The sequence below is a fragment of the Mastacembelus armatus genome, chromosome 16 (assembly GCF_900324485.2).
Source record: "Mastacembelus armatus chromosome 16, fMasArm1.2, whole genome shotgun sequence".
Classification (NCBI taxonomy): Eukaryota; Metazoa; Chordata; class Actinopteri; order Synbranchiformes; family Mastacembelidae; genus Mastacembelus; species Mastacembelus armatus.
Window position 1 is genome coordinate 17,053,024 of NC_046648.1, and position 15,903 is coordinate 17,068,926.

Consider the following 15,903-nt stretch of genomic DNA (forward strand, 5'->3'; position numbering starts at 1 on the left):
CTAAGTGGATTGATGTGAACTGAACTGAATGGACACTGGCCTGATTATTTTTATTTATTTATTTTTGTCATTATGACTGAAAGAGCAGAAAAATATTACTAAGCTCCTTATACATTCCCTGATGATCTTGGTATATGGAAAAGTAAAATATACTGTGATTGAATAATAAATTAAGGGAAATATCAGATTATACTGATAATTTAAGAGAAGGGGTTTGTTTTAAATTAAGGGATAAAGTTGATGTTCTAATAATTATTAGAACATGAACTTATTAGAACATCCACCATGTGGCAAGACTCTTCTCAAAACATAAAACACTTAGATATACCTGTCATGAGGCAGCTTCCATTTTAAGACAGATATAAGGGTTATATTAGCTAAATATATGTTTTAATTAAATATCAAAGACTTGCTTGAAGACATCTTTCACGTCACAGCTTGTGATGTCATTTCTCAGGCTGAGGTCCGAGCCACTTCTCTCCTGAAACATAAAATACATAGAAACACAGAACACAGTTAGTTGTGGTATTACATTTTTATCAGTGTCTAAATATACATATCTATATCTTCAGTTTGTCTATAACTGTATACAATTCACAAATGTATCAAATTCACCAGTAGATTACGACTATGTCCAGTGTCACTTTAACCATCATTTTGTCACATTTATTTATTTATTTGTTTGTGTTGCTCAGTGAAGTAGTTTGTTCACCAATGCAGTGGGCCATGAGCTCAAATCTGTCAGATCCAAAAAACACCTCTGCTTTGCTATTTACATGGCAAACCAGCAGAGGGAGGCCAAACGCCTGGAAAGAGGCAACAAGAAAAGCTTTAGATCATGAAGTTGTAACGTCTCATCTCTCTTGCCAGAATCCAAAAGGAGAACTGAAGGACGACTGACCCCATAGTCAAGTGCGTCCTGTGTTGTGCTTCTCAGCTTGTCTTTCATCTTAGGTGAGGTGTACAGCTCCAACAGTTCTTTAATCTCACTCTCAGACAGTCCTGCTTTCACTGCTGCCTGTAAACAAAGAGAAAATAATTAATACAAATAAAAAGTGTGAAACAACTAAACAGTGCTTCTTCTGAGCTGGTACCTCAGACAGGGATCCAGGTTCAGTGATGTCTTTGTCTTCATTCCAAATTCTTAAAAACAGTTCCCGGGACACTTGCTCTGCCTTCGTGTTTCCACCCTCCCTCTCTTGCACTGCTGTTAGAAATCTCATTGCAGACAAGGAGCCTGGGATGTAAAAAAAAACAAACAGAAACTCACTGTATTATCAGCTTTTCTCAGTAGAAAGAAATATTACCACAACAGGCTGGATTACCTGTCCCCAAATGTCACGACCCACACCTCTTTTCTGCTTTGGACTCTTAATTTGAAGTCTTTTCTAGTTTCTGTTCCTTCCCTTAGTGTTTCTAGTTTTACTTTTGTCATTAATGCCCTGTTGGTTTTGTGTTCCTTGCCAGGTTCTGTGCTCCTGGACTTCTATTCTGTGTATTTGTTGTATTATTTCTCCTGGAGTCTTGCTGAAATTCGTGTTTTCCTGGACTCTTCTCAATTGTTAGGCAACTGTTAAATCTCAAGTCTGTAAAGGTCAATTTGTCTTAAACCGCTTTCCCTTACTCACCATATTAACCACACCCAAGAATATATGAAGCGACACACCTCAGGCCTGCAGATCGATTTGTTTCCCTACAAACCATGTGTGTGTGTGTGTGAATGCAGAACAAAGAGAACCAGTGTAATTTAAAAAGAGTTTCTTTAACTATTGACTGCATTTGTTTGACACTTAAGGCTCTGTTTTATAGACCAGTCCTGTGTCAAAATTAGAATGTATTAAAAAAAAATGGTGATGCAAATTGTTCCCACATGTGAGAAACTATGTTTGGCATTTCTGGGTGAAGAATGACTAAAGTGATTAATGACTTATTAAAATAATGGTGATAAATAATAATCATTTGATCATTGTAGTTCTAATTAAAATCTGTCTTTAAGGCCCTCATAGTTCAGCTAATATGGAGCTTACATTTCTAAATGAAACTGATGTTCAGTGAAATTACCACAGAGTAAACTTGAGGCTTGGAGAAAAATCTAAACCACGAATGGAAACGGCGGATACTTGTTTTTGCCAGATGTCGTCAAGCCAGTTATTCCAGCTGCGGCCTAAGTGATAAACGTTAAACAGCATTGATCCTGGTTTTCTGTACCTTTTTTGAAGATGACCCCAATAGGGTCAGCAGGATGCTGCATAGGGACATTAAAATAATCTCTCAAGCGGTTCAGATCCTTGTCCATATACAGAACCTTCTTCTGAACCATAGTAGGCGATTTGTTGCCTGTCATGACAGAAAAACAGCATGTGATTAAAAACATAAACATAGCAGGGGTGATTTCAGGCCATTTTTAGGGATGCACATGCACACCTAAATTTCATCTCAGCACACTAAAAATAATGATGAATCATTAAGCCTATTATTAACTAACCTTAGATTTTGGGGATGTTTCAATTTTGTGAGTTTGTGCTTGTTAGATAAATAAAAATCTGTTTTATATTCACATTAACCCTAAATCAGCTCCAAATGGCTAACTAGCCTACATCAACAGGAACACAGCTGATTAGAAAACCACCCTTTATTGAGTGGCCTACCATTTTTATGATAAAATTACACATATTGACTATATGCAATTACACAAGAAAAGTAAATTTACATTTATTTTACATTTTAGTACATTTATGTTTTTTTGATTCAAAGAAAACAAGCAGGTTCAGATGTGAAAGTAAAGCTATACCTCTTATTATAGATTCTGTGATTAGATGCTAAGGAGAGGAGGGGGGAGAGGGGGAGAAGAGGAGGGAGCACACGATCCTCGAATCACCCCTGGACCATACAGCATATAGTTTACCGGTGTCAGGTGTTTACTTACCTGATCCTTTCATGACGGCACCCAAAAACGCAGGGCGAAATTTGAGATCTATGTTCCACATGTTTTTGTAGCGGCAGATGACCTGGAACCACAAATATACAAATATACCTGTGAAAACCTTTTTTTTTTTTTTTTTTTTTTTTTAGCGCAGTCTGCGGTCGTGGTATTGATTCTGTCATTTAACAAGGCACAAACCTCAAAGCCAAGCCAAGAGTATGGAGAAGCCACATCGTAGAACAACTCGACCACCTTCTTAGAGGTCATCTTGGAGTCTGCGGGGTAAGGGGGCTGTTTGTTTTGTTACTCTCTAAACGTGAATGACGTAACAAAGTTCTTGCAGTCTCACTCTCACTGTGTGCGAGTTCAACTATACCGATGTAATCCAGTCAGTCAGAAAAAGTGACAGATATGAACAGAAATCACTTTTATTGGTTTTAACAACAAAGTCCGTCTGTGGTCGATCAAAGTTAGCTGGATCTGCAAGTCCCGTGGATTTGTTCCGCCATAACGTGTTAGAAAAATAAAATAAAACGAAACCACTGTCACATCACCGCCTTCTTAAGGAACAACAGCATATTTGGGTGCCAACAGCGAGACTCCGTTAATCTTCTGTAAATATCATACACGGTCTTTGTAAGTGCGATGACCATAGTGTCCCTTTCACCACGTCCCAGTGTTACTCTGTCAGCTTCAAGTCGCAGAAATATATGTGCAAAATGACATATATGTGCAAAATGACATATATGTCTTTGTTTTATTTTTGTTTTTTATTTTATTTGATTTATTTTTTTATTTTTTCTACATTTATTGGAGTTTTGTGGGAAAGAAGTGTAGTCTATATGTGCGTTATTTCCATCTACTGGACAGTAAGGAGCACTACGTTAACAGAAAAATAATTTCTTTGTAATAGTTGTTTTAGTTATATAATTGCTATGTTTAATATGAGATGCATTAAAAAAATAAGCATGTTTATTTTAGAATATTTCATCATATTAATTTCCCAACTTACTTACTTTACTTATTTTTGCATGATTTTACACAGAAAACCTAAATTGCAGCTTCCACTTGGTGATTTTCTTTTTTTTTTTTTTTTTAGGCTGTTTTGCGCACTCAGCATGTTTAAGGTCTACCTACAGATTTTCCAGTGATGTTCAGGTCACGGTGCTGTGAGGGCCGTTCCACAAGCTTCACCTAGTGTTTCTTGTGTAGTGTGTGGTAGATTTTTAGGGTTTACTTTGGATCATGGTCCTCACTTTCTTCACTGACGGCTCGACTGTGCCGCTGGCCGACACACAGACCCCTAACAGAATATTTGCTCCCTCACACTTAACCGTTGCCAAAGCATTTTCCCCAATATTCTTAACAAAACAAAAAGTATGTAATAATAGACTTATATTTTGAGGGGTTCTATTGATTGTCAGCTGTTATAGTTTCTTTTTACTTTGCACTGTGGGAGGAAGCCAGAGAAAACCCAAAGGAAGAAAAGCCCCGGGTCGAACAGGATTCCAACCTGGAACATTCTGCTGTAATTACAGCCACCACATCACTGTGCCAAGCAACTTGTATATTTATAAAAACGAAGTGACTATCTGACCATGATGTCCACAACCTCAATGCCGTTCTTGCACATACAGATAGGAGCCCCAAAAATAAATCTTACATATGAGTTTGTTTTCCGTTTCCTTTGCCAGTAAACAGACTTCAGTGATAAATGTAAAGATCCATTGACCTTCATTAAAATAAATATGTCTTTCTGACAAGATTCACACAGCAGCATAAATTGTTTAATAACAGAACACTTACACTGTTGTTTCAGCCACTCTCGGCAGTTTTGTATGTTGTACATTTCACTGAAATACAATTTAAAGATTTGTATCAATCTAGAATATCACTGCTATGACAGTAAAATGTTTATATTATCAGACATACGTTTTCCTTTTACACTCTATTTACATATAAGCCATCCACCAGGATAATAAAGTAGTAACCATATAGGCTAGCAATGTCTATATGTATATTAATCAATCTACAATCTACAAATGAATATTTTCTTTTACGTCTCCTCTTGAGGACTTGTTTGATCTTTGAGTTCAGTTGGTCCCACTCTGTCAGAGAACACGGGAAGAGTTCCTGGAGATTTGTCACTGAAAAACAGGGGGAAATAATTACTAGTAGTACTAAGTCAAAACATACAAAGGATTACCACAGCAGGCTGGATTACCTGTCCCCAAATGGGTAAAGAAAAGGGTCAGACGGAGGCTGCAAAGGGACATCAAAATAACCTGCCAAGCGGCGCAGATCCTTGTCCATGTACAGAAACTTATTCTGAACCATAGCAGGCGGCTTGTTATCTGTCGTGACACATAAATAGCAGATGATTTAAAACATGAACACACAACATTGTCTGCAACACTTTCCGGGTGTCAGGTGTTTACTTACCTGATCCTTGCATGACGCCGCCCAAAAGCGCAGGGCGCAGTTTGAGATCTATGTTCCACAAGTTTCTGTAGCGACACATGACCTGGAACCACAAATATATCGGTAAACCTTAATTTTTAGCGCAGTCTGCGGTCGTGGTATTTTAACAAGGCACAAACCTCAAAGCCAAGCCAAGAGTATGGAGAAACCACATCGTAGAACAACTCGACCACCTTCTTGGAGGTCATCTTGGAGTCTGCGGGGTCGGGGGCTCTCTGTTTTGTTTTGTTACAGTCTGAAGTAATCGTTTGAAGGAACGTGAACGACGTAGAAAAGTCTCCTTTGCCTACAACCAGTGTCACTGTGTCAGAGTTCAGACGACCTGCTGCAGGTCTGGTCGATGTAATCCTGCAATACAATCAGTCAGACACAGTGACGGGTTTTATCAGAAATCGCTTTTGTTGGTTTTAACAGTGTAGGCTGTCTGTGATCGGTAAGTTAGCTGGATCTGCAAGTCATGCGGATAAGTAACAAACAATGTGTATTTGAACATACCGAAACTACTGTCCACTGCTTTTTCTTCTTCTTCTTGGAATTTATTGACGGTTCCTGAAAACACCGTATGTGTGCATTATCGCCATCTACTGGATTATGAGGAGCACTACATTAGGAGAATACAGTGATTTCAACCGTGTGACGTAAGAAGTACTTTCAGTGGAATTATATTTCCATGTTATAATTACTTATTACTTATAACACGTATTAGTGTTCTAAGTACAACACTAATGAAAGGAGTGACTTTTTTTGGACAATTGCACATCTGTGCAGGCTGATTTTGTCATTGACTGAGTTCCAGACTGACCTGGTGTTCATGTCACCATTGTTCAGCTCCCTCCTGACCCCCATCCCCACATGCTGGATCTTTGCTGTATTCATCCCCTGGAGTTTCATGATTCCCATTGTCATCCTCTTCTGTCATTTCCTTGGGAGCCAGTGTGGACAGTATTTCTGTAACAGTGGGGTTAGGACCTAAGTGGATTGATGTGAACTGAACTGAATGGACACTGGCCTGATTATTTTTATTTATTTATTTTTGTCATTATGACTGAAAGAGCAGAAAAATATTACTAAGCTCCTTATACATTCCCTGATGATCTTGGTATATGGAAAAGTAAAATATACTGTGATTGAATAATAAATTAAGGGAAATATCAGATTATACTGATAATTTAAGAGAAGGGGTTTGTTTTAAATTAAGGGATAAAGTTGATGTTCTAATAATTATTAGAACATGAACTTATTAGAACATCCACCATGTGGCAAGACTCTTCTCAAAACATAAAACACTTAGATATACCTGTCATGAGGCAGCTTCCATTTTAAGACAGATATAAGGGTTATATTAGCTAAATATATGTTTTAATTAAATATCAAAGACTTGCTTGAAGACATCTTTCACGTCACAGCTTGTGATGTCATTTCTCAGGCTGAGGTCCGAGCCACTTCTCTCCTGAAACATAAAATACATAGAAACACAGAACACAGTTAGTTGTGGTATTACATTTTTATCAGTGTCTAAATATACATATCTATATCTTCAGTTTGTCTATAACTGTATACAATTCACAAATGTATCAAATTCACCAGTAGATTACGACTATGTCCAGTGTCACTTTAACCATCATTTTGTCACATTTATTTATTTATTTGTTTGTGTTGCTCAGTGTTTGTTTGTTCACCAATGCAGTGGGCCATGAGCTCAAATCTGTCAGATCCAAAAAACACCTCTGCTTTGCTATTTACATGGCAAACCAGCAGAGGGAGGCCAAACGCCTGGAAAGAGGCAACAAGAAAAGCTTTAGATCATGAAGTTGTAACGTCTCATCTCTCTTGCCAGAATCCAAAAGGAGAACTGAAGGACGACTGACCCCATAGTCAAGTGCGTCCTGTGTTGTGCTTCTCAGCTTGTCTTTCATCTTAGGTGAGGTGTACAGCTCCAACAGTTCTTTAATCTCACTCTCAGACAGTCCTGCTTTCACTGCTGCCTGTAAACAAAGAGAAAATAATTAATACAAATAAAAAGTGTGAAACAACTAAACAGTGCTTCTTCTGAGCTGGTACCTCAGACAGGGATCCAGGTTCAGTGATGTCTTTGTCTTCATTCCAAATTCTTAAAAACAGTTCCCGGGACACTTGCTCTGCCTTCGTGTTTCCACCCTCCCTCTCTTGCACTGCTGTTAGAAATCTCATTGCAGACAAGGAGCCTGGGATGTAAAAAAAAACAAACAGAAACTCACTGTATTATCAGCTTTTGTCAGTAGAAAGAAATATTACCACAACAGGCTGGATTACCTGTCCCCAAATGTCACGACCCACACCTCTTTTCTGCTTTGGACTCTTAATTTGAAGTCTTTTCTAGTTTCTGTTCCTTCCCTTAGTGTTTCTAGTTTTACTTTTGTCATTAATGTCTGATTGGTTTCACCAGTGCCCTGTTGGTTTTGTGTTCCTTGCCAGGTTCTGTGCTCCTGGACTTCTGTTCTGTGTATTCGTTGTATTATTTCTCCAGGAGTCTTGCTGAAATTCGTGTTTTCCTGGACTCTTCTCAATTGTTAGGCAACTGTTAAATCTCGTCTGTAAAGGTCAATTTGTCTTAAACCGCTTTCTCTTACTCACCATATTAACCACACCCAAGAATATATGAAGCGACACGCCTCAGGCCTGCAGATCGTTTTGTTTCCCTACAAACCATGTGTGTGTGTGTGTGTGAATGCAGAACAAAGAGAAGCAGTGTAATTTAAAAAGAGTTTCTTTAACTATTGACTGCATTTGTTTGACACTTAAGGCTCTGTTTTATAGACCAGTCCTGTGTTAAAATTAGAATGTATAAAAAAAAAATGGTGATGCAAATTGTTCTCACATGTGAGAAACTATGTTTGGCATTTCTGGGTGAAGAATGACTAAAGTGATTAATGACTTATTAAAATAATGGTGATAAATAATAATCATTTGATCATTGTAGTTCTAATTAAAATCTGTCTTTAAGGCCCTCATAGTTCAGCTAATATGGAGCTTACATTTCTAAATGAAACTGATGTTCAGTGAAATTACCACAGAGTAAACTTGAGGCTTGGAGAAAAATCTAAACCACGAATGGAAAAGGCGGATACTTGTTTTTGCCAGACGTCATCAAGCCAGTTATTCCAGCTGCGGCCTAAGTGATAAATGTTAAACAGCATTGATCCTGGTTTTCTGTACCTTTTTTGAAGATGACCCCAATAGGGTCAGCAGGATGCTGCAAAGGGACATCAAAATAATCTGTCAAGCGGCTCAGATCCTTGCCCATGTACAGAAACTTCTTCTGAACCATAGCAGGCGATTTGTTGCCTGTCATGACAGAAAAACAGCATGTGATTAAAAACATGAACATAGCAGGGGTGATTTCAGGCCATTTATAGGGATGCACATGCACACCTAAATTTCATCTCAGCACAGTAAAAATAATGACGAATCATTAAGCCTATTATTAACTAACCTTAGATTTTGGGGATGTTTCAATTTTGCGAGTTTGTGCTTGTTAGAGATCAGAGACAAATAATTCAGGCTCAAATGGATTTATTAGAGCTTTAATAACCAGTCCTCTTTATAGAGTAAGAATGTTCCTGTTGTAGCAAAAACCCTTGGATGAGCAATAAAGAGAGTTCAGACAAAAGGTCTTTTTCAGAATATATTACTTGCAAGAAAGAAGCAGAACTGAATAGAACACAATCAATCAGATTCTTCCCCAGTTGCTCAGCTCCTACTGGGCTGAGGCTGCTACTTACACAGACATGCAAAGTAAATGCAAATAATCACTCACATAATCAGATGAAGTCTTTGCTTCCCTATTGTTCTAAAAAGTTATTCCCTAATAAGGCTAGATTCCATAACCCCATATTCTCATTTGACAGTTAACCCTCCATCCTGGGTGTGCTCTGTTATACTTGTCCCTTCCTCATTCCTAGTGTCCTACGGAGCCTTTCTCCCACATACTCCTCACCAGCATCCTTGAGAACACTGTTTCCATTTGTGCCAGACTATACTAGATCAGGAAGAACATAAACATAAAACATGATTATGAAAACACATGAGCTCCTTGGTGAACTCTGTGATCCAACCTATAAATTAAAAAAAAACCCTGTCAATACAAGTACAAATCAAGAATACAGTAAGAAATAATAAAAATCATAATCAGTAAGAAGAATCAATATATCAATATATTGATCATCAGACTGACCACAACATCAGAAGTATAAACAGAAAAGATAGCAAATCAGTGTCAGTGTCTCTTTGTGTGTCGGCTTGTTTTTCTTTAACAGATAAATAAAAATCTGTTTTATATTCACATTAACCCTAAATCAGCTCCAAATGGCTAACTAGCCTACATCAACAGGAACACAGCTGATTAGAAAACCACCCTTTATTGAGTGGCCTACCATTTTTATGATAAAATTATACATATTGACTATATGCAATTACACAAGAAAAGTAAATTTACATTTATTTTACATTTTAGTACATTTATGTTTTTTTGATTCAAAGAAAACAAGCAGGTTCAGATGTGAAAGTAAAGTTATACCTCTTATTATAGATTCTGTGATTAGATGCTAAGGAGAGGAGGGGGGAGAGGGGGAGAAGAGGAGGGAGCACACGATCCTCGAATCACCCCTGGACCATACAGCATATAGTTTACCGGTGTCAGGTGTTTACTTACCTGATCCTTTCATGACGCCACCCAAAAACGCAGGGCGAAATTTGAGATCTATGTTCCACACGTTTTTGTAGCGGCATATGATCTGGAACCACAAATATACAAATATACCTGTGAAAACCTTCTCTTTTCTTTTTTTTTTTTTAGCGCAGTCTGCGGTCGTGGTATTGATTCTGTCATTTAAAAAGGCACAAACCTCAAAGCCAAGCCAAGAGTATGGAGAAGCCACATCGTAGAACAACTCGACCACCTTCTTAGAGGTCATCTTGGAGTCTGCAGGGTAGGGGGCTGTTTGTTTTGTTACTCTCTAAACGTGAATGACGTAACAAAGTTCTTGCAGTCTCACTCTCACTGTGTGCGAGTTCAACTATACCGATGTAATCCAGTCAGTCAGAAAAAGTGACAGATATGATCAGAAATCACTTTTATTGGTTTTAACAACAAAGTCCGTCTGTGGTCGATCAAAGTTGGATCTGCAAGTCCCGTGGATTTGTTCCGCCATAACGTGTTAGAAAAATAAAATAAAACGAAACCACTGTCACATCACCGCCTTCTTAAGGAACAACAGCATATTTGGGTGCCAACAGCGAGACTCCGTTAATCTTCTGTAAATATCATACACGGTCTTTGTAAGTGCGATGACCATAGTGTCCCTTTCACCACGTCCCAGTGTTACTCTGTCAGCTTCAAGTCGCAGAAATATATGTGCAAAATGACATATATGTGCAAAATGACATATATGTGCAAAACGAATTAGATGTGTAAAGAAGCCGCATCCTTTGAAGGCTTCACTACGTTACAGTGTCTCCATCTCCTCCACCTCCTCCTCATCCATCTTTGTTTTCCTAAATTGCAGCTTCCACTTGGTGATTTTCTTTTTTTTTTTTTTTTTTAGGCTGTTTTGCGCACTCAGCATGTTTAAGGTCTACCTACAGATTTTCCAGTGATGTTCAGGTCACGGTGCTGTGAGGGCCGTTCCACAAGCTTCACCTAGTGTTTCTTGTGTAGTGTGTGGTAGATTTTTAGGGTTTACTTTGGATCTTTGTCCTCACTTTCTTCACTGACGGCTCGACTGTGCCGCTGGCCGACACACAGACCCCTAACAGAATATTTGCTCCCTCACACTTAACCGTTGCCAAAGCATTTTCCCCAATATTCTTAACAAAACAAAAAGTATGTAATAATAGACTTATATTTTGAGGGGTTCTATTGGTTGTCAGCTGTTATAGTTTCTTTTTACTTTGCACTGTGGGAGGAAGCCAGAGAAAACCCAAAGGAAGAAAAGCCCCGGGTCGAACAGGATTCCAACCTGGAACATTCTGCTGTAATTACAGCCTCCACATCACTGTGCCAAGCAACTTGTATATTTATAAAAACGAAGTGACTATCTGACCATGATGTCCACAACCTCAATGCCGTTCTTGCACATACAGATAGGAGCCCCAAAAATAAATCTTACATATGAGTTTGTTTTGCGTTTCCTTTGCCAGTAAACAGACTTCAGTGATGAATGTAAAGATCCATTGACCTTCACTGAAATAAATATGTCTTTCTGACAAGATTCACACAGCAGCATAAAATGTTTAATAACAGAACACTTACACTGTTGTTTCAGCCACTCTCGGTAGTTTTGTATGTTGTACATTTCACTGAAATACAATTTAAAGATTTGTATCAATCTAGAATATCACTGCTATGACAGTAAAATCTTTATATTATCAGACATACGTTTTCCTTTTACACCCTATTTACATATAAGCCATCCACCAGGATAATAAAGTAGTAACCATATAGGCTAGCAATGTCTATATGTATATTAATCAATCTACAATCTACAAATGAATATTTAGGCCCGAGCCCACTGAAAGTGCAGGCAAGGGCCTATTGTAATCGCTTAGTGAGCCAGGAGTACAAAACTGCAAGGGGTCCCCCCAGGTAGCATGGACGACCTACCCACACCCCACCATGACGTGGGACTGCGCGAGGGGGGGGGATACCGCCCCCTATATACTTATACTTACTTTGTCAGAATTGTACCAAATTTGGCACAGACGTCTGCGGGGGTCCACTAAAGGATGTGGTCTACTTGGGGGGGGGGATAGCGCCCCCTATGTACTTACACTTACTTTGTCAGAATTGTACCAAATTTGGCACAGACATCCTTTAGGGCATCCTGATCATAAAAGCCAATTGGACCCATACCCTATTTTCAATGCTGTTGCCTTGGCGATGACCAAATCTCACCATTCATTTCCAATGGGAATTTTGCAAAATGTCCAGTTTCGCACACCTCGTACTTGAGCGAACTCGTCCTAGGGCTTTTGACCAAATGAGCTGATTCTTGGTCAGCATCATCTAGACATGTGGGCCAGCTAAAGTTATCCAAATTTTTCTTGCTAACTTTTACGGATTTCCTTTGCTGGACCTCAGAATTTGACCTATGTTTTGCCATCTTCAAATTGTAATAACTCACAAACGCATGGTCAGATTTCAATCGGACCAATTGATGAATTGCAGAGCCCACTGGCCTGAACCCATGTGACTTAAGAAAATCACTATAGATGCAATAGCGCCCCCTATGTACTTGCACTTACTTTGTCAGAACTGTACCAAATTTGGCACAGACCTCCGTGATGGCCCACTAAATCATGTGGTCTATTTGGGGGAGGTGTGGGGGGGTGCGAATAGCACCCCCTATGTACTTGCACTTACTTTGTCAGAATTGTACCAAATTTGGCACAGACGTCCGCGTGGGTCCACTAAAGTACATGGTCTACTTGGGGGGGGGGATAGCGCCCCCTATGTACTTACACTTACTTTGTCAGAATTGTACCAAATTTGGCACAGACGTCCTTTAGGGCATCCTGATCATAAAAGCCAATTGGACCCATACCCTATTTTCAATGCTGTTGCCTTGGCGATGACCAAATCTCACCATTCATTTCCAATGGGAATTTTGCAAAATGTCCAGTTTCGCACACCTCGTACTTGAGCGAACTCGTCCTAGGGCTTTTGACCAAATGAGCTGATTCTTGGTCAGCATCATCTAGACATGTGGGCCAGCTAAAGTTATCCAAATTTTTCTTGCTAACTTTTACGGATTTCCTTTGCTGGACCTCAGAATTTGACCTATGTTTTGCCATCTTCAAATTGTGATAACTCACAAACGCATGGTCAGATTTCAATCGGACCAATTGATGAATTGCAGAGCCCACTGGCCTGAACCCATGTGACTTAAGAAAATCACTATAGATGCAATAGCGCCCCCTATGTACTTGCACTTACTTTGTCAGAACTGTACCAAATTTGGCACAGACCTCCGTGATGGCCCACTAAATCATGTGGTCTATTTGGGGGAGGTGTGGGGGGGTGCGAATAGCGCCCCCTATGTACTTGCACTTATTTTGTCAGAATTGTACCAAATTTGGCACAGACGTCCGCGTGGGTCCACTAAAGTACATGGTCTACTTGGGGGGGGGGATAGCGCCCCCTATATACTTATACTTACTTTGTCAGAATTGTACCAAATTTGGCACAGACGTCTGCGGGGGTCCACTAAAGGATGTGGTCTACTTGGGGGGGGGGATAGCGCCCCCTATGTACTTACACTTACTTTGTCAGAATTGTACCAAATTTGGCACAGACGTCCGCGGGGGTCCACTAAATGACGTGGTCCTCTTGGGGGGCGGTATTGGGGGGCAGCCAATTTTTGGGGGGTAGTCAATTCAGGGGGGGTACTCAGGGACACTGTCCCATTCAGGGGGGCACCTAGGGGAGGCACTCGGGGGAGGTGGTCTCCTCAGTGGTTTGGTCCGTTCATGGAGAGGCGCTTAGGGATGCGGTTTGTTCGGGGACGCGGTTCACTGGGGGACGCGGTTCGCTCGAGGCGAGGGCCGTTCATCGCCACTTGCGGCTGTATTTGTGAGAACCCGGGTCCCGTGACTTCCGGGAGGGTCTTATTTTGGCGAAGCCAGCAGGATCTCCTAGCCCCTCACTTGCGCCAACTTGGTATTATTAGTTAATTGTCACCTGTTCTGTGCTTATCTTCCAGATAAGTACCGTGCACCTGTCCAGAGACAACCGCCAGATTGTCTGCCGTTACTCCTAGATCACCAGTCGTCCCGGTCTAGTCCAAGACCTGATCTTTCCTCAGTCTTCCTGGAGATCCCGAATCCTGGCCTGCTCGCTGTTCTTTTCGTCCCCTGGACACTCAGTTTGGGAGTCCTTCCTTTTCGTCCTGAGGACAAGGTACCCAGTGACTTTTTGTTTTCCCCGTTGGTTCCTTCGCTACAAGGAAAGCCGGAGAGGAGTTATTATTTTTTCCCAACTCTTAAGTTCCCCGGAGTTGCTAAACGAAGAGGGGTTTTTTCTGTTGTTCCCTTCCTAAAAGGACTGACCCACTAGTACTGCCGAGTAAGTGTGGTTGTGACTCTTTGTTTCTGACCCGGCAGAGCGCTTTAGTAGCAATTTCCTGTTTTTTCCCCACGTATCGGAGCCCTCTTCCCTCCTCCGCCGTTTCTACCTCAGTGTAGTCTCCCTGCACAACGCTGGATTCCGAGACCAGGAGGATCAGTTACCTGTCTCCTAGCTCCATCTACTGGTCACAACTCCCACGCACCTGGTTCTCAATAAAAGAAGCAAACACGTTACCCTTCTGACTCTGTGTTCTGTGTGTGGCCCAGTGTGCTCCTGACCTGTTTACCTGAGTTATGAGGGTAATTTTCTTTTACGTCTCCTCTTGAGGACTTGTTTGATCTTTGAGTTCAGTTGGTCCCACTCTGTCAGAGAACACGGGAAGAGTTCCTGGAGATTTGTCACTGAAAAACAGGGGGAAATAATTACTAGTAGTACTAAGTCAAAACATACAAAGGATTACCACAGCAGGCTGGATTACCTGTCCCCAAATGGGTAAAGAAAAGGGTCAGACGGAGGCTGCAAAGGGACATCAAAATAACCTGCCAAGCGGCGCAGATCCTTGTCCATGTACAGAAACTTATTCTGAACCATAGCAGGCGGCTTGTTATCTGTCGTGACACATAAATAGCAGATGATTTAAAACATGAACACACAACATTGTCTGCAACACTTTCCAGGTGTCAGGTGTTTACTTACCTGATCCTTGCATGACGCCGCCCAAAAGCGCAGGGCGCAGTTTGAGATCTATGTTCCACAAGTTTCTGTAGCGACACATGACCTGGAACCACAAATATATCGGCGCAAACCTTCATTTTTAGCGCAGTCTGCGGTCGTGGTATTTTAACAAGGCACAAACCTCAAAGCCAAGCCAAGAGTATGGAGAAACCACATCGTAGAACAACTCGACCACCTTCTTGGAGGTCATCTTGGAGTCTGCGGGGTCGGGGGCTCTCTGTTTTGTTTTGTTACAGTCTGAAGTAATCGTTTGAAGGAACGTGAACGACGTAGAAAAGTCTCCTTTGCCTACAACCAGTGTCACTGTGTCAGAGTTCAGACGACCTGCTGCAGGTCTGGTCGATGTAATCCTGCAATACAATCAGTCAGACACAGTGACGGGTTTTATCAGAAATCGCTTTTGTTGGTTTTAACAGCGTAGGCTGTCTGTGATCGGTAACTTAGCTGGATCTGCAAGTCATGCGGATAAGTAACAAACAATGTGTATTTGAACAAACCGAAACTACTGTCCGCTGCTTTTTCTTCTTCTTCTTGGAATTTATTGACGGTTCCTGAAAACACCGTATGTGTGCATTATCGCCATCTACTGGATTATGAGGCGCACTACATTAGGAGAATACAGTGATTTCAACTGTGACGTAAGAAGTACTTTCAATGGAAT

At 40.6% G+C, this 15,903-nt stretch overlaps 3 protein-coding genes across 3 annotated transcripts; all 3 read right to left on the reverse strand.

Moving 5' to 3' along the window:
• Positions 1-44: 44 nt before the first annotated feature.
• On the reverse strand, positions 45-6,339 carry LOC113136744 (uncharacterized). Its single transcript, XM_026317778.1, has 12 exons — positions 6,207-6,339; positions 5,524-5,752; positions 5,366-5,447; positions 5,148-5,277; positions 4,983-5,070; positions 3,122-3,214; positions 2,927-3,008; positions 2,209-2,337; positions 1,095-1,237; positions 902-1,018; positions 713-806; positions 45-481 (listed from the first exon to the last, which is right to left on the reverse strand). Exons 1-12 carry the CDS (start codon positions 6,308-6,310, stop codon positions 447-449), a joined length of 1,326 nt encoding a protein of 441 aa, XP_026173563.1. The 5' UTR covers positions 6,311-6,339; the 3' UTR covers positions 45-446.
• A 78-nt stretch (positions 6,340-6,417) lies between these two features.
• Positions 6,418-10,486, reverse strand: LOC113136612 (glutathione S-transferase kappa 1-like). The gene is made up of 7 exons (XM_026317571.1): positions 10,288-10,486; positions 10,095-10,176; positions 8,600-8,728; positions 7,466-7,608; positions 7,273-7,389; positions 7,084-7,177; positions 6,418-6,854 (listed from the first exon to the last, which is right to left on the reverse strand). Exons 1-7 carry the CDS (start codon positions 10,354-10,356, stop codon positions 6,820-6,822), a joined length of 669 nt encoding a protein of 222 aa, XP_026173356.1. The 5' UTR covers positions 10,357-10,486; the 3' UTR covers positions 6,418-6,819.
• Positions 10,487-11,820: 1,334 nt separating this feature from the next.
• On the reverse strand, positions 11,821-15,821 carry LOC113136624 (glutathione S-transferase kappa 1-like). Its single transcript, XM_026317588.2, has 6 exons — positions 15,740-15,821; positions 15,364-15,592; positions 15,204-15,285; positions 14,986-15,115; positions 14,812-14,908; positions 11,821-11,937 (listed from the first exon to the last, which is right to left on the reverse strand). The coding sequence occupies exons 2-5, from the start codon at positions 15,430-15,432 to the stop codon at positions 14,818-14,820; spliced, it is 372 nt and encodes a 123-aa protein (XP_026173373.1). The 5' UTR covers positions 15,433-15,592; positions 15,740-15,821; the 3' UTR covers positions 11,821-11,937; positions 14,812-14,817.
• Positions 15,822-15,903: the final 82 nt, after the last annotated feature.

Excerpts from the sequence above, each read along its gene's own strand:
- LOC113136744 (XM_026317778.1), bottom strand. The coding sequence starts at position 6,310 with ATGACAATGGGAATCATGAAACTCCAGGGGATGAATACAGCAAAGATC. Across the intron at positions 1,238-2,208 it reads TGGGGTCATCTTCAAAAAAG|GCTCCTTGTCTGCAATGAGA; the intron begins GTACAGAAAACC and ends TTTACATCCCAG. Across the intron at positions 482-712 it reads GCTCATGGCCCACTGCATTG|GAGAGAAGTGGCTCGGACCT; the intron begins GTGAACAAACTA and ends TTTATGTTTCAG.
- LOC113136612 (XM_026317571.1), bottom strand. The coding sequence starts at position 10,356 with ATGACCTCTAAGAAGGTGGTCGAGTTGTTCTACGATGTGGCTTCTCCA. Across the intron at positions 8,729-10,094 it reads TGGCGTCATGAAAGGATCAG|GCAACAAATCGCCTGCTATG; the intron begins GTAAGTAAACAC and ends CTGTCATGACAG. Across the intron at positions 7,178-7,272 it reads AGGACGCACTTGACTATGGG|GCGTTTGGCCTCCCTCTGCT; the intron begins GTCAGTCGTCCT and ends GCCTCTTTCCAG.
- LOC113136624 (XM_026317588.2), bottom strand. The coding sequence starts at position 15,432 with ATGACCTCCAAGAAGGTGGTCGAGTTGTTCTACGATGTGGTTTCTCCA. Across the intron at positions 15,116-15,203 it reads CGGCGTCATGCAAGGATCAG|ATAACAAGCCGCCTGCTATG; the intron begins GTAAGTAAACAC and ends GTGTCACGACAG. Across the intron at positions 14,909-14,985 it reads CTTTACCCATTTGGGGACAG|TGACAAATCTCCAGGAACTC; the intron begins GTAATCCAGCCT and ends CCTGTTTTTCAG.